Here is a 23,185-nt window from a genome sequence, read left to right on the forward strand (position 1 = left end):
GCGGGTTTTCCGCTGCATATTTGAAAGTGGGCGGGCTCTTCTCGGCTGTCCGCAGCCGATTTTCCGCGGCGGAATGTACACTGCAGAAAATCCGCCGCAAGCCCCATTGAAGTCGGTAGGGACTGTGGCGGATTTTCCACAGCGTAAATTCCGCCGCGGAAAATCTGCTGCGGGCAGACGAGAAGAGCCCGCCCCCTTTTAAATATGCAGCGGAAAACCCGCTAAAAAATCCGCGCGTGTGAACGTACCCTTAGTCTACTTTCACCTCAAGATTTTGCCATACTGTTTTGGAAAACTTATCCCTCAAAAACTGACAAAACTGTATGCAATCATGTGCTCAATACGGTTTCCATTAACTGTATACAGTTTTTATTATGGACACAAAACAGAAAAACAAGAAACTGGACACAAAACCGTTGTTACGGCCGGTTCACACTACGGGTGCCGGATCCGGTTGGGAGGAGGGAAAACCGTCCGCTCCCGTATCCCAGCCGGAACCCCATTCATTTCAACGAGCCGACCGGAGTCAAACGGTGACTCCGGTCGGCTCATTTGTGCCCCGTATTTGGTTCTCTAACCGGACCTAAAACTGTGGTATACCACAGTTTTAGGTCCGGCGGGAAAACCGCATACGGGGCACAAATGAGCCGACCGGAGTCACCGTTTGACTCCGGTCGGCTTGTTGAAATGAATGGGGTTCCGGCTGGGATACGGGAGCGGACGGTTTTCCCTCCTCCCAACCGGATCCGGCACCCGTAGTGTGAACCGGCCGTAACAACGGTTTTGTGCACCGCAATTAAACGTACACGTGACAAACCTTTACACAATCGTAGACATCTTGTTGTGTACATTTTTGGATGGGTGGTCAACGTAAAAGGTTTTCTACATGGTTGTATACGTTTTTTTTTTAAAAACAAAACTGTATACGGGAACCTTATAGCAAAATTGTGATGAGAATGCACCCTTTGTGGTGCAGGACCTCTGCCTGTGAGCGGAATGAAAAGACGTCATCGCGCGGAAGGTCGTGCACCACTTCAAATAATGGCGCAAATGAAGAGGCCTCGGCGCGGGAGCGTAGGGAAGGTGATAGGGATATATATATATATATATATATATATATATATATATATATATATATATATATATACACACACACACCGGTATATATATATATTTTTTTTAAATAGTCGTCAGGTATGTGGACGGGTATCGGGGACTTTTGTACAAGTGTTTGCGCTGATCCAGATCCCAGTATCGGGACATCCCCAATTACTACTGACTACCCAATGACTAATATTAGAAAGCAGCTCTAAGGCTCTGACTACACCGGTGACTTTGCCATCTGACGCATGCATCTGCCATGTGGACTTCTGTGCGGCATTAAAGGGATACACCGGTGGAAAACGTTTTTTTTTGTAGAGCTTACTACAGTCTATTACATCCAGGGTGCCTCCAGCTGTTGCAAAACTACAACTTCCAGCATGCCCGGACAGCCGAAGGCTGTCCGGGCATGCTGGGAGTTGTAGTTTTGCAACAATCAATATTACACTTAAAAGGGGTACTCCGGTGGAAATGTATTTATTTATTTATTTTTTTTTTTTTAAATCAACTGGTGCCAGAAAGTTAAAACAGATTTGTAAATTACTTCTATTAAAAAATCTTAATCCTTCCAGTACTTATTAGCTGCTGAATACAACAGAGGAAATGGTTTTCTTTTTGGAACACAGAGCTCTCTGCTGACATCATGAGCACAGTGCTCGCTGCTGACATCTCTGTCCATTTTAGGAACTGTCCAGAGCAGCATATGTTTTCTATGGGGATTTTTCTCCTACTCTGGACAGTTCTTAAAATGGACAGAGATGTCAGCAGAGAGCACTGTGCTCGTGATGTCAGCAGAGAGCACTGTGTTCCAAAAAGAAAACAATTTCCTCTGTAGTATTCAGCAGCTAATAAGTACTGGAAGGATTAATATTTTTTTTTTTAATAGAAGTTTCAAATCTGTTTAACTTTCTGGCACCAGTTGATAAAAAAACAAAAACAAATAGTTTTCCACCGGAGTACCCCTTTAATAGTACAAGGCAGACTAACACGTTGCTATACATTTTTAAGCCGGATGCATCTTCTTGCTATTGGGATTTTCTTAGGACTGATGTAGGAGTCTCCACTGGATGAAGGGGGAGGTCTCCTTTACAAAAACATTTTCAGAGACCCTATTAGAGATTCCTATGTTTATGTTATAGGGGTATTCCTACAAATAAATCAACTACTCACAGGATATAATAAATGTATAATTCTAGGGACCACCGCTGATAAGGACCACAGTGAACTCGTCCCCATTCCATTTAAATGGGCACGGTCCTGAAATAAAAAAAAAATGGATATGTTGTACTTAAGTCCTACAACATATCTCTAATATACTTTCATTAAAAAAAGTGATTTTAAAACAGTTTAAAATCACTTTTAAATTCGGCCACTAGGGGTCGCCCTCCTAGTGGCCGAATACATTCGGCAATGACGTCACTACTGAATTTCGACTCGGCAAGCGCTGAGAACAGAAGAAGCGCGCAATGGCTCCCATGCTCCCTGGCCTTGCACGCCGACCCGTCTCCTGGCATCCAGTCGCTGCTGTCCTGACCGTCACCACTGGGGGGTGGGGTGTTTGGGTAGCGGGTTTCAGGGGAGGGGTAGCGGGGTTCAGGTTGCGCCGCGGCCATGTATTGTTTTTAACACAGGGTGCCTCCAGTTTTTCCCCACTACAACTCTCAGCATGCCCTGACAGCCAATAGATGTCAGGGCAAGCTGGGAGTTGTTGTGGTGAAACAGCTGGAGGCACCGTGTGTAGATGAACTAAGGGCGGAAGTCCCCCTCCCAGCAGGCATCAGTGACGTGGTGCCTGCTGGGGAAGTCTGCCTGGTAGTGAGCACACTGCCAGGCAGACAAAACTGCATTTTTAATATAGTAAAAATAAAAAATAAATTAGGCAGGGAAGAGGTTAGGGATAGATGGGAAATAGGCAGGGACAGAGAGGGGAAAAAAAGGGATGGTTGGAGCTACCCTTTAAAGTCTACACTGTATGGATAGAGATGAGGGGATGAATAAAGTATAGTGTAAATAGAAAGGACGAAATTAGGAGAAAAATTACCAGTGACCAACCCACTTCATTGGTCCCAAGCAGAGCTCTAGTCATGTGACCAGTGCTAATAGGTAAGTAAGCGCTCGACAGAATAATATTGTTTGGACCCAGATAGTGAGATTAGTATATAAATGAACTGCTCACCCTGGGTGGTTGTGTAGACACCTATATAACAATGGAACGGGTACATAAAGTAGGTCGTCTGCTGCCCTCCGGAGTAAGTACAGTAATGGAAGATTGGCTTCGAGGAGACCCGGCTCACGGCGCTGATCGACCAAACAGGTATGTTGACTTAAAAAGAAGATTTATTGACCAGAATGCAACGCGTTTCGCTGCGCATGCGCAGCGAAACGCGTTGCATTCTGGTCAATAAATCCTCTTTTAAGTCAACATATCTGTTTGGTCGATCAGCGCCGTGAGCCAGGTCTCCTCGAAGCCAATCTTCCATTACCGTACTAAAAATGGCAGAACAGATCTGATAGTAGTGCCCGGCTGTAATACCACATGTAACCTTAGGACAGGAGTGATGCTGTTGTTGGAAAGAATATGATGGAAAATTATCCTTTTTTTTTAATAATGGATACTTGGACTTACATCTACACACAGTGTACTTACCACATACTTGGCATGGACGTCCTTTACCACATTGGCCTCTGTCACCTCAAAGGTCAGTCTGACGGGAAGACTATGACCCCGTGTACTGGCCCACATCTCTCTGAGTTGCTGTGTTAGGAGGGAACTGCTGTTCAGTTCTTCTATGCATCTGCTTTCTGCAAGAAAAATACAATGAGGTGTCAGAAATGGCAGGAAAGCATCATACACAATGCTGCGCACACACAGATAAAATATACAAATGGCAGGAAAGCATCATACACCCATACACAATGCTGCGCACACAGACGATAAAATATACAAATGGCAGGAAAGCATCATACACAATGCTGCGCACACAAAAGATAAAATATACAAATGGCAGGAAAGCATCATACACAATGCTGCGCACACAAAAGATAAAATATACAAATGGCAGGAAAGCATCATACACCCATACACAATGCTGCGCACACAAAAGATAAAATATACAAATGGAAGGAAAGCATCATACACCCATACACAATGCTGCGCACACAGACGATAACATATACAAATGGCAGGAAAGCATCATACACAATGCTGCGCACACAAAAGATAAAATATACAAATGGCAGGAAAGCATCATACACCCATACACAATGCTGCGCACACAAAAGATAAAATATACAAATGGAAGGAAAGCATCATACACCCATACACAATGCTGCGCACACAGACGATAAAATATACAAATGGCAGGAAAGCATCATACACAACGCTGCGCACACAAAAGATAAAATATACAAATGGCAGGAAAGCATCATACACCCATACACAATGCTGCGCACACAAAGATAAAATATACAAATGGCAGGAAAGCAGTCTACACACATACACAATGCTGCGCACACAAAGATAAAATATACAAATGGAAGGAAAGCAGTGTACACCCATACACAATGCTGCGCACACAGATAAAATATACAAATGGCAGGAAAGCATCATACACCCATACACAATGCTGCGCACACACAGATAAAATATACAAATGGCAGGAAAGCATTGTAAACCCATACACAATGCTGCGCACACAAAAGATAAAATATACAAATGGAAGGAAAGCAGTGTACACCCATACACAATGCTGCACACACAAAGATAAAATATACAAATGGAAGGAAAGCAGTGTACACCCATACACAATGCTGCGCACACAGATAAAATATACAAATGGCAGGAAAGCATCATACACCCATACACAATGCTGCGCACACACAGATAAAATATACAAATGGCAGGAAAGCATTGTAAACCCATACACAATGCTGCGCACACACAGATAAAATATACAAATGGCAGGAAAGCATTGTACACCCATACACAATGCTGCGCACACAAAAGATAAAATATACAAATGGCAGGAAAGCATCATACACCCATACACAATGCTGCGCACACAAAAGAAAATATACAAATGGCAGGAAAGCATCATACACCCATACACAATGCTGCGCACACAAAAGATAAAATATACAAATGGAAGGAAAGCATCATACACCCATACACAATGCTGCGCACACAAAGACAAAATATACAAATGGCAGGAAAGCATCATGCGCCCATACACAATGCTGCGCACACAAAAGATAAAATATACAAATGGAAGGAAAGCATCATACACCCATACACAATGCTGCACACACAAAGATAAAATATACAAATGGCAGGAAAGCATCATACACCCATACACAATGCTGCGCACACAAAGATAAAATATACAAATGGCAGGAAAGCATCATACACCCATACACAATGCTGCGCACACAAAGATAAAATATACAAATGGCAGGAAAGCATCATACACCCATACACAATGCTGCGCACACAAAGACAAAATATACAAATGGCAGGAAAGCATCATGCACCCATACACAATGCTGCGCACACAAAAGAAAATATACAAATGGCAGGAAAGCATCATACACCCATACACAATGCTGCACACACAAAGATAAAATATACAAATGGCAGGAAAGCAGTGTACACCCATACACAATGCTGCACACACAAAGATAAAATATACAAATGGAAGGAAAGCAGTGTACACCCATACACAATGCTGCGCACACAGATAAAATATACAAATGGCAGGAAAGCATCATACGCCCATACACAATGCTGCGCACACAAAGATAAAATATTCAAATGGAAGGAAAGCATCATACACCCATACACAATGCTGCGCACACAAAGATAAAATATACAAATGGCAGGAAAGCAGTGTATACCCATACACAATGCTGCACACACAAAGATAAAATATACAAATGGCAGGAAAGCATCATACACCCATACACAATGCTGCGCACACAAAAGATAAAATATACAAATGGCAGGAAAGCATCATACGCCCATACACAATGCTGCGCACACAAAGACAAAATATACAAATGGCAGGAAAGCATCATACACCCATACACAATGCTGCGCACACAAAGACAAAATATACAAATGGCAGGAAAGCATCATACACCCATACACAATGCTGCGCACACAGATAAAATATACAAATGGCAGGAAAGCAGTGTACACCCATACACAATGCTGCACACACAAAGATAAAATATACAAATGGCAGGAAAGCAGTGTACACCCATACACAATGCTGCACACACAGATAAAATATACAAATGGCAGGAAAGCATCATACACCCATACACAATGCTGCGCACACAAAAGATAAAATATACAAATGGCAGGAAAGCATCATACATCCATACACAATGCTGCACACACAAAAGATAAAATACACAAATGGCAGGAAAGCATTGTACACTCATACACAATGCTGCACACACAAAAGATAAAATATACAAATGGCAGGAAAGCATTGTACACTCATACACAATGCTGCACACACAAAAGATAAAATATACAAATGGCAGGAAAGCATTGTACACTCATACACAATGCTGCACACACAAAAGATAAAATACACAAATGGCAGGAAAGCATCATACACCCATACACAATGCTGCGCACACAAAAGATAAAATATACAAATGGCGGGAAAGCATCATACACCCATACACAATGCTGCGCACACAAAAGATAAAATATACAAATGGCGGGAAAGCATCATACACCCATACACAATGCTGCGCACACAAAAGATAAAATATACAAATGGCGGGAAAGCATCATACACCCATACACAATGCTGCGCACACAAAAGATAAAATATACAAATGGCGGGAAAGCATCATACGCCCATACACAATGCTGCACACACAAACATAAAAACACAATTAAACAGATGGCAGGAAAGCATTGTAAACCCATACACAATGCTGCACACACAAAAGATAAAATATACAAATGGCAGGAAAGCATTGTACACTCATACACAATGCTGCACACACAAAAGATAAAATATACAAATGGCAGGAAAGTATCATACACCCATACACAATGCTGCGCACACAAAAGATAAAATACACAAATGGCAGGAAAGCATTGTACACTCATACACAATGCTGCACACACAAAAGATAAAATACACAAATGGCAGGAAAGCATTGTACACTCATACACAATGCTGCACACACAAAAGATAAAATATACAAATGGCAGGAAAGCATTGTACACTCATACACAATGCTGCACACACAAAAGATAAAATATACAAATGGCAGGAAAGCATTGTACACTCATACACAATGCTGCACACACAAAAGATAAAATATACAAATGGCAGGAAAGCATCATACACCCATACACAATGCTGCGCACACAGATAAAATATACAAATGGCAGGAAAGCAGTGTACACCCATACACAATGCTGCACACACAAAGATAAAATATACAAATGGCAGGAAAGCAGTGTACACCCATACACAATGCTGCACACACAGATAAAATATACAAATGGCAGGAAAGCATCATACACCCATACACAATGCTGCGCACACAAAAGATAAAATATACAAATGGCAGGAAAGCATCATACATCCATACACAATGCTGCACACACAAAAGATAAAATACACAAATGGCAGGAAAGCATTGTACACTCATACACAATGCTGCACACACAAAAGATAAAATATACAAATGGCAGGAAAGCATTGTACACTCATACACAATGCTGCACACACAAAAGATAAAATATACAAATGGCAGGAAAGCATTGTACACTCATACACAATGCTGCACACACAAAAGATAAAATACACAAATGGCAGGAAAGCATCATACACCCATACACAATGCTGCGCACACAAAAGATAAAATATACAAATGGCGGGAAAGCATCATACACCCATACACAATGCTGCGCACACAAAAGATAAAATATACAAATGGCGGGAAAGCATCATACACCCATACACAATGCTGCGCACACAAAAGATAAAATATACAAATGGCGGGAAAGCATCATACACCCATACACAATGCTGCGCACACAAAAGATAAAATATACAAATGGCGGGAAAGCATCATACGCCCATACACAATGCTGCACACACAAACATAAAAACACAATTAAACAGATGGCAGGAAAGCATTGTAAACCCATACACAATGCTGCACACACAAAAGATAAAATATACAAATGGCAGGAAAGTATCATACACCCATACACAATGCTGCGCACACAAAAGATAAAATACACAAATGGCAGGAAAGCATTGTACACTCATACACAATGCTGCACACACAAAAGATAAAATATACAAATGGCAGGAAAGCATCATACACCCATACACAATGCTGCGCACACAAAAGATAAAATATACAAATGGCAGGAAAGCATTGTACACTCATACACAATGCTGCACACACAAAAGATAAAATATACAAATGGCAGGAAAGCATTGTACACTCATACACAATGCTGCACACACAAAAGATAAAATATACAAATGGCAGGAAAGCATTGTACACTCATACACAATGCTGCACACACAAAAGATAAAATATACAAATGGCAGGAAAGCATTGTACACTCATACACAATGCTGCACACACAAAAGATAAAATATACAAATGGCAGGAAAGCATTGTACACCCATACACAATGCTGCACACACAGATAAAATATACAAATGGCAGGAAAGCATTGTACACTCATACACAATGCTGCACACACAAAAGATAAAATATACAAATGGCAGGAAAGCAGTGTACACTCATACACAATGCTGCACACACAAAAGATAAAATACACAAATGGCAGGAAAGCATTGTACACTCATACACAATGCTGCGCACACAAAAGATAAAATATACAAATGGCAGGAAAGCATTGTACACTCATACACAATGCTGCACACACAAAAGATAAAATACACAAATGGCAGGAAAGCATTGTACACTCATACACAATGCTGCACACACAAAAGATAAAATACACAAATGGCAGGAAAGCATTGTACACTCATACACAATGCTGCGCACACAAAAGATAAAATATACAAATGGCAGGAAAGCATTGTACACTCATACACAATGCTGCACACACAAAAGATAAAATACACAAATGGCAGGAAAGCATTGTACACTCATACACAATGCTGCACACACAAAAGATAAAATACACAAATGGCAGGAAAGCATTGTACACTCATACACAATGCTGCACACACAAAAACACAAATGGCAGGAAAGCATTGTACACTCATACACAATGCTGCACACACAAAAACACAAATGGCAGGAAAGCATTGCACACTCATACACAATGTTGCACACACAAAAAATAAATAAAAAAAACACCATCAATTTTTTCTCTCGTACCAGTTGAATCACTCTCCTCAGAGCCAAGACTGTCTTCACTCAGACTGAGGGTCCCGCTCAGGCGCACAGATAGTCCATCCGCGTCATCCACCAGCTCCGCAATCTCTGGGGGTTCTTCTGGAGGTCCAGGACCTCTCTGCCGTCTCAGCGTAGAGGCACGGAAGCGACGAAAAAGCTTGGACGCCATCTATAAGGACATAAGAAATAATCTTCAGTTACAAGAGATCTTATTTCTCTAGGTTACTGTAATTGACTACACAGAGCTGAGGTTTGTTACAATGTACACTGACAGTCTCTAAATCGGTGTTTCCCCAAACAGAGTGCCCCCAGCTGTTGCAAAACTACAACTCCCAGCATGCCCGGACAGCCAAAGGCTGTCCGGGCATGCTGGGAGTTGTAGTTTTGCAACAGCTGGAGGCACCATAGATATGAAACTATTCCCCATTTAGATAAGGGTTTCCTCTCACTCACAGAAAAGAAGTAAAAACACGAAAAAGAGGAAACCTATCACAATTTCTGTAAAGGAGAAGCGGAGCAGTTACCCACGAAAAACCAATCAGATTCCACTTCTCGATTTTCGGAAGACCAGATTGCGACCTCAAAATCCTGTAATATTTTGGGGACATTTTACAACTTGTCTCAAATGTAAATAAGTAATTATTCTGATGTGTTTGATATTTACTACATGCTGATGTTTCTGTGGCGTTTCTTCCCAAAATTGGGTGTATTAGCATAGGCTTTTTTTTACCTCATTAAAAGTTATGTGACTCTTTCGATTTAAAAAAAATAAAATAAAAAAATAAAAAACGCTCCTGAGCTGAAAAATAAATAAATAAATAAATAAATAAAAAATATATAAAAATAAAAGTAAATAAAATGGGTTTCAGATTTCCCTATTGACTCCTAATTAATGTCTGACCACAGTGCTCTCTGCTGACACCTCTGTCTATGTCAGGAACTGTCCAGAGCAGGAGAGGTTTACTACTGGGATTTACTTCTACTCTGGACAGTTCCTGATACGGACAGAGGTGTCAGCAGAGAGCACTGTGGTCAGACTTTAAAGAACTACACAACTTCATCAGGAGCATACAGCAGCTGATAAGTACTGGAAGGATTAAGATTTTTATATAGAAATAATTTACAAATCTTTTCCTCTTTAATGTTGGACATTACGCGATTTCAGTCCATGGGAATTGGCAGAACCCGGCGGAGTCCGTTGTGCAAAGGATCTGAATGGACCCTAAAGGGGACAGAGACCAGCGACAGTGTGAACAAGGCCTAAGTCACCTAATAAAGGGCTGTCCCAAAATGATTTATTAATTTATTTCATTTTTTATTATTATTATTATTTTTAAATAATTTGTAATTTTTTTTTTATTCTTTTTTCCTTATTGATAATAAGTTATAAAAAATATATATTTATAATAAATAATAAAATAAATAGTCATTTTATATTTTAATAATCATAATAATTAATAATAAAATCAATAATAATAAATAATATAAAATTACTATTATTATTTTTCACTTAGGGTGTATTTAGTCACACCAGACTAAGCAATCAAAACTAAATAAGTAATTGCCTAGTAAAATCTTCTACTACCTGGATTGAGGGAAACCAGCACTTTATTCCCCAGGTATTAGAAAGCGACACCTTTTACAAGGTAAACCAGACGGGATCGGAGGCCTCCCGCCCAGACGGCCATAATCATTGGACCCACCAGAGATGGCGGCAGCACCCGTCATCTAATCCCTTCCTACTTCAGCTAGAGAATGCCTGTGGTCTCATGTGGCATCTACATAGAATGAGGGAAACACAGATGGAACGGTCACAGAAATAGCATCAAGCATGTGATGGGCCGTCCGGCCGCGCCAAGTATAGAATGAGACCAAACCGGCAGAAATAACTACTGAAAGAGAAGAGGAACGTTACCGCAATCGTTACCTATGTTCATGTAATCACTATGGGTGAAGCCGGGCTGTAATGCACCATGGACATAGGCTGTAATGCACCATGGACATAGGCTGTAATGTACCATGGACATAGGCTGCAATGCACCATGGACATAGGCTGCAATGCACCATGGACATAGGCTGTAATGTACCATGGACATAGGCTGTAATGCACCATGGACATAGGCTGTAATGCACCACGGACATAGGCTGTAATGCACCACGGACATAGGCTGTAATGCACCACGGACATAGGCTGTAATGCACCACGGACATAGGCTGCAATGCACCACGGACATAGGCTGCAATGCACCACGGACATAGGCTGCAATGCACCACGGACATAGGCTGCAATGCACCACGGACATAGGCTGCAATGCACCACGGACATAGGCTGCAATGCACCATGGACATAGGCTGCAATGCACCATGGACATAGGCTGCAATGCACCATGGACATAGGCTGTAATGCACCATGGACATAGGCTGTAATGCACCATGGACATAGGCTGTAATGTACCATGGACATAGGCTGTAATGCACCATGGACATAGGCTGTAATGCACCATGGACATAGGCTGTAATGCACCACGGACATAGGCTGTAATGTACCACGGACATGGCATGGGCCGCAATGCACCGCGGACATAGGCTGTAACTACACTGCTCAAAAAAAATAAAAGGGAACACAAACAGAATGCAACTCCAATTTTTGTGACGCCAAACAGTTTTGTGACTGGACTGAAAGCCCCCCAAAACTTGTAACCTAGAACAGCAAAAAAAAAAAAAAAAACACACATGGCACACAATTTGGCAAACTACACCCTTCAAGGAACGTAACAAGGGGTACAAAGAGCCTTAACATCGCACAGGTGTTTTAAAATATTTGGAAGCATTACATTGGTGCTTCAGTCAGACGCATCCGCTGAAAATGTATAATGCAGTGAAGAGCAGTGGATGCCATTTATTTCAATGGGCCGCACCTAGTGATTATGCGCTCTGCTCTCCATTATGGCTCCGGCTGTGGCATCCCAGACATCCGATGCATGGAACGAACTCCGCTCCGTGCCAGATGATTGGCGATGCGGAGGCTCGTGACATCACAGTGAAGCCCCACTCCTGACATCACGGCCATGCCCCCTCTATGCAAGTCTACGGCCGTCACGCCCCCTTCCATAGACTTCCATTGAGGGGGTGTGGCCATGATGTCACGGGCCTCCGACGCTGCACCCGACGCTCTAAACGAATGCCGGGTGCAGCAGGGAGAGCGCAGGGGTCCTCTGCGGCAGGACCCCCCGTGATCAGACATCTTATCCCCTCTCCTTTAGATGTAGAGGGGCAGAGTACCCCTTTAAGCACTAATGTAGTGTGAACCCAGCCTAGAAGATACAGTGTACATACTAAGTGGTCAATAAACGTTTCCAGGAGCAATAACAGAGGAACAGCAAAACGGAATTTCCGGATGCCCAGGAGAGGATAGACTGGCAACTACAAACGCAGGAAAACCCAGCGACCTCATCATCCTCATCGGTATCAGAGGACTCCTGAATAAGTCATCACACTGTGGAAACTAAGTGCTGGCAGAGTTTCCCTTTAAATACCTGACTATGTGGCGAAGGCTTCTATACACGTCAATTAGCTGAGTATGTGTTGTAGTGAGCGGCGGGCGGAGCAGGAATGTCAGCGACAGATTCCAGTGTGAGGTCGGGAGACGTCCCGACTAGGTCATCATTTTCGGTGGATCACTCCGCACATAATGGAGAATAAACAGGATGCTCCGGCGCTCGGGGTGATTACACAATCAGGATCATATCCGACTAACACTGAGGGTGGAGAAGATGGCTGCTGGGACCCCCCAATGCTCCAAACAGGGGAGACCACTCATAAAAGCGCCACCCGGAGTTTATTACTACGAGGTCCCATTCACACGCCGGAATTTAAAAGGGGTACTCCGGTGGAAAACTTTTTTTTTTTTTTTATTAACTGGTGCTAAGTTAAACAGATTTGTAAATGACTTCTATTAAAAAATCTTAATCCTTCCTGTACTTATTAGCAGCTGTATGCTACAGAGGAAATTCTTTTCTTTTCGAATTTCTTTTTTTGTCTTGTCCACAGTGCTCTCTGCTGACACCTCTGTCCGTGTCAGGAACCGTCCAGAGCAGAATAGGTTTGCTATGAGGATTTTCTCCTGCTCCGGACAGTTCCTTGATACGGGCATCAGGTGTCAGCAGAGAGCACTGTGGACAAGACAAAAAAGAAATTCCAAAAGAAAAGAATTTCCTCTGTAGCATACAGCTGCTAATAAGTACTGGAAGGGTAAAGATTTTTTAATAGAAGTCATTTACAAATCTGTTTAACTTTCTGGCACCAGTTCATTTAAAAAAAATAAATAAATAAAAAAATAAATAAAAAAAGGTTTCCACCTAAGTACCCCCTTTAATTCAATGTCCATCCAAAGGGGTACAGGTAGTAGTAGTAGTAATAATAATTGAATTATTTATTAATTTATTATTATTATTGTTAGTTATTATTATTGTTAGTTATTATTATTATTATTATTATTATTATTATTATTATTATTATTATTATTATTAAACATAGCCTGGAAATTCCGTTGCAGCAGAGTCCCATTGTTTACAATAAAATTCTATGCACACAACAGATTTGCCGCGGAAATTCAGATTCCAGACTGCAATTATATATATATATATATATATATATATATATATATTTAATTTATATATACTAATTAATTAATAATTAAATTAATTAACAATTAATTACTAATTAATATTATTAATTTATATACATACACACACATATATATATATATATATATATACACACATATATATATCTTCGTACAATAGCAAGAAGTCTCGGGCCGAGTATGGGCCCAATGACCTGAACTGATATAGTGATCCAGGATCGGGACATTATACCTGGTGCATTAAATATGTCACGTGACACTCGCACCCCCCCCCTCCCCCAGCCCCCGCAGTAACCGATGGTCACACATTACATTCTATGGCAAATTGCAATCCACTGCAATGCACCGGGACTTGTTGACATAAAAACGTGTCCATAGGGGGCGCTCAACCATCCGCACCGCCACGTCCAATCTCAGATGCACAAGTGTATATGTGTATCCATGTGCGTAACAGCAGTGATTCCAGCTGTTGCAAAACTACAACTCCCAGCATGCCCGGACAGCCTTTGGCTGTCCGGGCATGCTGGGAGTTGTAGTTTTGCAACAGCTGGAGGCACCCTGGTTGGGAAACACTGGCATAAAGGCTTATGCACAGTATAAGCTCCTGTTTTTTATTTTTTTTTCGTGACTATCCCAACACTGGTAAAAATGCATTGTGCAAATCATAGTAAACAAAAAATAATAATAAAAAAATTTAAAAAAAAAGTGTCATTTTTGCCACAATTTAATTTTTTATTATTTGGGGGGGGAGGAAAAAAAAAAAGCAGAAGAAGAAGCCAAAACGTAAAAAAATGGGGAAGAAGTGCAGTAAAGCAATTCAACGTTCAAAACACGGCGTGCTAAATCTTCCTAAAGCTCCTCAATTGTGATTATAGGTCAAATAACTTCCCACAATAAATACATTGAATTTAAATAAATAAAATTAAAAAATAAATAATAAAACACATCAAAACTATACATAATGTGAACTGACACTTAACGAGGTAGAGTCGCTTCGGCAAATCAACTGGTGCCAGAAAGTTAAAGAGATTTGTAAATGACTTCTATATAAAAATCTTAATCCTACCAGTACTTATCAGATGCTGAAGTTGAGTTGTTCTTTCCAGTCTGACCACAGTGCTCTCTGCTGACACCTCTGTCCATGTCAGGAACTGTCCGGAGCAGGAGAGGTTTGCTATGGGGATTTGCTCCTACTCTGGACAGTTCCTGACATGGACAGAGGTGTCAGAAGAAAATAGTGTGTTCTGACTGGAAAGAACTACACAACTTCCTGTGGAGCATAGAGCAGCTGATAAGTACTGGAAGGATTAAGTTTTTTTTTATATAGAAGTAATTTACAAATCTGTATAACTTTCTGGCACCAGTTGATTTGCCGAAGCGACTTTACCTCGTTAAGTGTCAGTTCACATTATGTACGGTATAGTTTTTATGTGTTTTATTATTTAAAATTTATTTTTTTATGTATTTAAATTTTTTTTTAAATTTTAAATTTATTAAATTATTTTTTTATAGAAGTAATTTACAAATCTGTGTTACTTTATGGCACCGGTTGATTTGAAAACAATTGTTTTTCACCGGAGTACCCCTTTAATAGTTCCCTATCCCGCGCCTCCCCGGCTATTGCAAAACTACAACTCCCAGCATGCCCTGACAGCTGAAGGCAACATTCCCCCATCCTGTGCCTTTACGGCTATTGCAAAACTACAACTCCCAGCATGCCCTGACAGCTGAAGGCAACATTCCCCCATCCTGTGCCTTTACGGCTATTGCAAAACTACAACTCCCAGCATGCCCTGACAGCCACAGACTAAAGACCACTAATTGTTTGTACACATTTCCTTAAAGAACCCCTGACCCCCTTTAGGGTCCCCACAATTTTAAGCAGCAAAAGCCGTAAAGCGTCTACAAGCCCAGCAGTCATCCCTATGAACCCCCCTATTAACCACAGCGCCACCTACCTGCCGCCCCCGCTGCCCCTTCTTGAAGCCCCGTATTCACTGTACTTACTCTTCCACTCCTATGGGAATAGGGGGGGGGGTCTATTCCAGAACTTCCGCTTCCGGTGTCCACTACGTCCTCCGGGGGGGTCAGGAGACGACTCTGTAGTGTTTATAAATAGGAGCACGGACGGTACTGAGCTGTGGACTGTGAGACTCTCAGGGACGCAGGGGTGTAAGATTGTGACAACTCCCCCCTCCTCCTCCGCATAATGGAACGTTCCCACATTGAGCGATACATCGTGCTGTGAGGAGACTACAGCCATAATTACCGTAATTACCGCAGTATCTGTTTATGCAATCCGGTATATGAGTAATAAACCCGACCAGAAATGCCTGTTCTGCTGTGTACAACATACACCGCTGCGGAATATGTGGGCGCTATAAAAAAAATTACCCTTAGTATTATTCATATCTCACCAAAACCGGAATACGTTCCATCAGAGTCACTTTACGTTAGTCGTGTCGTAGTTAAAGGGGTTATCCAGGAAAAAACTTCTTTTTTATATATCAACTGGGTCCAGAAAGTTAAACAGATTTGTAAATGACTTCTATTAAAAAATCTTAATCCTTTCAGTACTTATGAGCAGCTGAAGTTGAGTTGTTCTTTTCTGTCTAAGTGCTCTCTGATGATACCTGTCTCGGGAACCGCCCAGTTTAGAAGCAAATCCCCATAGCAAACCTCTTCTACTCTGTGCAGTTCCCAAGACAAGCAGAGATGTCAGCAGAGAGCACTGTGGCCAGACAGAAAACGACAACTCAACTTCAGCAGCTGATAATTATTGGAAGGATTAAGATTTTTTAATAGAAGTAATTTACAAATCTGTTCAACTTTCTGGCACCAGTTGATTTAAAAAAAAATGTTTTCCAGGGGAGTACCCCTTTAACTGTTTCCTGACATGCCTATTATTTATTCGCCTTTGAAGATTCATCTAATACATTTTTTCGTGCAGGACAAGTTGTGTATTGTTATTATAGGATACAGACAATTCGGATCCAGCGGCGAGGTTGACGGTGTCTAATATGGCGGCTTTATCCATGGAGAATGTGACGGGTACAAACAAAGTGGTTTCAGGACTGTGCAAAAGAAGAAAAAAAAAACACAAAATGACGCATTTCAATCTATAATTTATTGCCTGATTATTGAGGGCAGGGCGGATCATGAGGGGCGTGGTGGCACAGAATATTGGGGGCAGGGCAGATCATGAGGGACGTGGTGGCACAGAATATTGGGGGGCAGGGCGGATCATGAGGGACGTGGTGGCACAGAATATTGGGGGCAGGGCAGATCATGAGGGACGTGGTGGCACAGAATATTGGGGGCAGGGCAGATCATGAGGGACGTGGTGGCACAGAATATTGGGGGCAGGGCAGATCATGAGGGACGTGGTGGCACAGAATATTGGGGGGCAGGACAAGCAGGGCTCTGTACACTAAGGACAAGCAGGGCTCTGTACACTGAGGACAAGCAGGGCTCTGTACACTGAGGACAAGCTGGGCTCTGTACACTGAGGACAAGCGGGGCTCTGTACACTGAGGACAAGCTGGGCTCTGTACACTGAGGACAAGCGGGGCTCTGTACACTGAGGACAATCAGGGCTCTGTACACCGAGGACAAGCAGGGCTCTGTGCACCGAGGACAAGCAGGGCTCTGTACACCGAGGACAAGCAGGGCTCTGTACACCGATAACAAGCAGGGCTCTGTACACCGATAACAAGCAGGGCTCTGTACACTGAGAAGCAGGGCTCTGTACACTGAGGACAAGCGAGGCTCTGTACACAGAGGACAAGTGAGGCTCTGTACACAGAGGACAAGCAGGGCTCTGTACACCGAGGACAAGCAGGGCTCTGTACACCGAGGACAAGCAGGGCTCTGTACACCGAGGACAAGCGGGGCTCTGTACACTGAGGACAAGCGGGGCTCTGTACACTGAGGAAGAGCGGGGCTCTGTACACTGAGGAAGAGCGGGGTTCTGTATACTGAGGACAAGCGGGGCTCTGTACACTGAGGACAAGCAGGACTCTGTATACTGAGGACAAGCAGGGCTCTGTACACTGAGGACAAGCAGGGTTCTGTACACTGAGGACAAGCAGGGCTCTGTGCACTGAGGACAAGCAGGGCTCTGTATACTGAGGATAAGCAGGGCTCTGTATACTGAGGACAAGCAGGGCTCTGTACACTGAGGACAAGCATGGCTCTGTACACTGAGGACAAGCAGGGCTCTGTACACTGAGGACAAGCAGGGCTCTGTACACTGAGGACAAGCAGATCTCTGTACACTGAGGACAAGCGGGGCTCTGTACACTGAGGACAAGCAGGGCTCTGTACACTGAGGACAAGCGGGGTTCTGTGCACTGAGGACAAGCGGGGCTCTGTATACTGAGGACAAGCAGGTCTCTGTATACTGAGGACAAGCAGGGCTCTGTACACTGAAGACAAGCAGGGCTCTGTATACTGAGGACAAGCAGGGCTCTGTACACTGAGGACAAGCAGGGTTCTGTGCACTGAGGACAAGCAGGGCTCTGTGCACTGAGGACAAGCAGGGCTCTGTATACTGAGGATAAGCAGGGCTCTGTATACTGAGGACAAGCAGGGCTCTGTATACTGAGGACAAGCGGGGCTCTGTACACTGAGGACAAGCGGGGCTCTGTACACTGAGGACAAGCGGGGCTCTGTACACTGAGGACAAGCGGGGCTCTGTACACTGAGGACAAGCGGGGCTCCGTACACTGAGGACAAGCGGGGCTCCGTACACTGAGGACAAGCGGGGCTCTGTACACTGAGGACAAGCAGGGCTCCGTACACTGAGGACAAGCAGGTCTCTGTATACTGAGGACAAGCAGGGTTCTGTACACTGAGGACAAGCAGGGCTCCGTACACTGAGGACAAGCAGGGCTCTGTATACTGAGGACAAGCAGGGCTCTGTACACTGAGGACAAGCAGGGTTCTGTACACTGAGGACAAGCAGGGCTCTGTGCACTGAGGACAAGCAGGGCTCTGTGCACTGAGGACAAGCAGGGCTCTGTATACTGAGGATAAGCAGGGCTCTGTATACTGAGAACAAGCAGGGCTCTGTACACTGAGGACAAGCAGGGCTCTGTACACTGAGGACAAGCAGGGCTCTGTACACTGAGGACAAGCGGGGCTCTGTACACTGAGGACAAGCAGGGCTCCGTACACTGAGGACAAGCAGGGCTCCGTACACTGAGGACAAGCAGGGCTCTGTATACTGAGGACAAGCAGGGCTCTGTACACTGAGGACAAGCAGGATTCTGTACACTGAGGACAAGCAGGGCTCCGTACACTGAGGACAAGCAGGGCTCTGTACACTGAGGACAAGCAGGGCTCTGTACACATGGGTCCACCTGCAATCAGACACCTGCATATAGGGGAACACGTTTTAAAGTAGTGGAGCCCTATCCACGGCTGGTGCAAGGATTTTTTACACCCTAGGCAAAAGCAAATTTTTCCGCCCCCTTGACTCCACCCACTGGCATGGCTTTTGACACACCCCACCTTACTACTGGGGTGACATACTGTAACAAGCCCCTTCCTCATATAATTAGTCTACTACTGGGGTGACACACTGTAACAAACCTCCTCCTCAGCTGCTGGCTGAGCCAATGGTTCAGATGCTGATTGTCTAACTTTCTTTCGGCAGGCAGAGCGGTGCCTCCCCCATGAAGAGGGCGCTCTAGGCGGCTGCCTATTTTGCCTAAAGGTAGAGCCGGCCCTGAACCTATTACTACGGGAGCCCCCCATGGAACGGGACAGTTCAATTTCGAGCCAGTTCTAGAAATACGGAGGGGCCATAATGTGGCTAAATGTAGTGCGGACGTCACTTATGAGGAGGCTGACGCATACGGTTGGGGGGGGGATCGCTCACTCTAGTTTTCAGGACTCTGTTTTCGTTCTCTTCCCCCAACTTCAGCTTGTGCTTCCATATTTAGGAATCGGGCTGAGTCTGCTTGGCCGGCACTTCCTTGGAATGTCTATTAATACTCCAAGCAGCCATTTGTCGCCATCTGTCAGCTTCTCCCATGACAGCAGCTGTACCCTTTTAGCTATACATTTCTCTAGGCCACTGAGCGGAGCACTGGGGGAGGATTAAGGTTTCTATGTCCCCTTTTCGATTTTGTACCCGGGTAGTGTTGGGGCGATGAGGAGATAGCAACGGCGCCAGGACAATGACGGTGAAGTGGAATAAATAGGCTATGATGTCGTAAGACGTAACGTAGGAACGTTGGAATGGGGCTCAGGTGTCTGCCAACATTATTATACTGTAAAAACAAAAAGAAAAATAGCCAGCACAACTACCTAATATACGGGTGCACGCTGCTGTGGCAAATTCAGAGTATACAAAAAAGAAGGTTGCACGGTTTTTTGACCAAGAATGCTGCTGCAACCTTCTTTTTTGTAACATTATCATACAGATGGAAGTGGTATCCAAACTGTGGACCTACGGCTCTCCGGGCATGAAGGGAGCTGTAGTTTCGCAACATCTGGAGGTCCACAGTTTGGAGACCACTGGTGTATGGCATCCATGGGCACAGGCGTCTGAAGAACATGCAAGATCCCTGTTGGCATTCCTCAGTTCTGCCTAAAAGAGCAGAGGACCCCCCTATCTGCTGGGTGTCGCACGTACCAACCAGGGTGCCATTGCGTCTCTAAGCTCTCAATGACAGATACCCTTTCTGTAGGAGCATTCATTCTACAGTCTGAACCAACTCTAATATATTTGTCTTGTTTATTTATCTTTTTTTGAGAAATCCAGCCTTACTGGGTTCTGCAGCAGCAGTAGTGTGTATTATAAGGAATCAAGTCTTACTGGGTTCTGCAGCAGCTGCAGTTTGTATATAAGGAATCAAGCCTTACTGGGTTCTGCAGCAGCAGTAGTGTGTATTATAAGGAATCAAGTCTTACTGGGTTCTGCAGCAGCTGCAGTGTGTCTATAAGGAACCAAGCCTTACTGGGTTCTGCAGCAGCTGTAGTGTGTATTATAAGGAATCAAGTCTTACTGGGTTCTGCAGCAGCTGTAGTGTGTATTATAAGGAATCAAGCCTTACTGGGTTCTGTAGCAGCAGTAGTGTGTATTATAAGGAATCAAGTCTTACTGGGTTCTGCAGAAGCTGCAGTGTGTATATAAGGAATCAAGCCTTACTGGGTTCTGCAGCAGCTGAAATGTGTATTAGGGTATGTTCACACTACAGAGTGTGAATGGAATCTCCGCTCGCTGAATTCAGCGAGCGGAGATTCAGACTGGCAGCCGGCGGCCTCGGAAGGACCACGTGGCACTGAGCCGTCACCATTGACGGCTATGCAGTACTCGCAGACTTCCGCGCAAAGAATGAACATGTTCTTACTTTGAGCGGAACAATTTCAGCAGTGCAATTGTCCGCCGCTGAAATTCCGCAGTGTGAACGGGTCTCGCGGAGACCCATTCACATTAATGTTAAGTTCACACCGCGGAATTCCACGGGAATTCCGTAGTGTGAACATACCCTTATAAGGAATCAAGCCTTACTGGGTTCTGCAGCAGCTGTAGTGTGAATTTTTAAAGGAATAAAGCCTTAATGTAATATTATAAGGAATCCAGCCTTACTAGGTTCTGCAGCAGCTGCAGTGTGTATATAACAAATCAAGTCTTACTGGGTTCTGCAGCAGCTGTAGTGTGAATTTTAAAAGGAATAAAGCCTTACTGCAGTATTATAAGGAATCCAGCCTTACTAGGTTCTGCAGCAGCTGTAGTGTGAATTTTAAAAGGAATAAAGCCTTACTGTAGTATTATAAGGAATCCAGCCTTACTAGGTTCTGCAGCAGCTGTAGTGTGTATTATATGGAATCATGCCTTAATGGGTTCTATAGCAGCTGTAGTGTTTATTATAAGGAATCCAGCCTTACTAGGTTCTGCAGCAGCTGTAGTGTGTATTATATGGAATCATGCCTTAATGGGTTCTATAGCAGCTGTAGTGTTTATTATAAGGAATCCAGTCTTAGTGGGTTCTGCAGCAGCTGCAGTGTGTATTATGAGAATTCCAGCCTTACTGGGTTCTGCAGCAGCTGTGGTGTGTGTTGTAAGAAATCCAGTTTTACTGGGCTATGCAGCAGCTGTAGTCTACTGCATTACCCACTCCCTGTCACGCCCCCTCCCATAGACTTGCATTGAGGGGGCGGAGCGTGACTTCATGAGGGGGTGGGGCTATGACATCATAGGCTCCCAGTGCAGGCTCTAAGCGTTCTTAAATGGTCACAGAGCATTTGTTACATTTTCTGCAGGTAAACATTTTCTGAAATTTAACTCTTCACATACATCAAAAAGCTAAGCTAAATCTGGGCTGGGGTAGGTTTTTGGCAGTTTTGCGCCTTTTTGGTGGTTTTGCGCCTTTTTCACAAAGGTTCATAAAACCCGTCCATATTATGTGTATTGCCAAAATCAATGCATTGCAACTCCAAATCAGCAGAAATGTGTAAACCAAAAGGTGCAAAAAAGGACACTTGTGCCAAAATAGCGCCAAATATAGACGGAAAAAAAAGGGTAAACACAATGATAAATACTGGGCACTATTGATTAGAATTAGTACCATGTAATTCCTAATGTGTCCTCTGGTGGCGCTGCACAGATATTGAATACTTACCTCCAGGTTTGCCAACAGATTGCACCCGAGCGCTGTTGGGCCCAGTGGGGTGAACGCTTGTTAGAAAAAAAGATCTAAAATGTTGGAAGTGTCCAAATAAGAGAACCCCTTTAAAGGGGTACTCCGGAGGAAAACTTTTTTTTTTATCAACTGAACTGGTGCCAGAAAGTTAAACAGATTTGTAAATTACTTATATTTAAAAAATCTTAATCCTTCCAATACTTATTAGCTGCTGAATATTACAGAGGAAATTCTTTTCTTTTTGGAACACAGAGCTCTCTGCTGACATCAGGAGCACAGTGCTCTCTGCTGACATCTCTATCCATTTTAGGAACTGTCCCGGGTAGGAGAAAATCCCCATAGAAAACATATGCTGCTCTGG

At 43.4% G+C, this 23,185-nt stretch overlaps 2 protein-coding genes across 10 annotated transcripts in view; one reads left to right on the forward strand and one right to left on the reverse strand.

Annotated features, from left to right (window-relative positions):
- SNX21 (sorting nexin family member 21) overlaps positions 1-23,185 on the reverse strand; it is a 120,414-nt gene that overhangs the window by 3,402 nt on the left and 93,827 nt on the right. For 6 of the 9 annotated variants that reach the window (XM_056549759.1, XM_056549757.1, XM_056549762.1 and 3 more), the window contains 2 exons: positions 9,508-9,694; positions 3,749-3,903 (listed from right to left, as the gene is read on the reverse strand). In XM_056549759.1, coding sequence (XP_056405734.1) covers positions 3,749-3,903; positions 9,508-9,694 — 342 coding nt within the window. Of the gene's footprint in view, positions 1-3,748; positions 3,904-9,507; positions 9,695-13,061; positions 13,331-16,128; positions 16,196-17,106; positions 17,180-23,185 lie in introns of those variants that run through there. The other 3 variants (XM_056549763.1, XM_056549760.1, XM_056549764.1) reach the window with 3 other exon arrangements.
- TNNC2 (troponin C2, fast skeletal type) overlaps positions 16,254-23,185 on the forward strand; it is a 72,943-nt gene continuing 66,011 nt past the window's right edge. The window contains exon 1 of the mRNA XM_056549777.1: positions 16,254-16,440. The gene's annotated coding sequence lies outside the window, so the exon portion shown is untranslated. The remainder of the gene's footprint in view (positions 16,441-23,185) is intronic.

This window comes from Hyla sarda, chromosome 13 (genome assembly GCF_029499605.1).
Source record: "Hyla sarda isolate aHylSar1 chromosome 13, aHylSar1.hap1, whole genome shotgun sequence".
In the NCBI taxonomy this organism is placed as follows: domain Eukaryota; kingdom Metazoa; phylum Chordata; class Amphibia; order Anura; family Hylidae; genus Hyla; species Hyla sarda.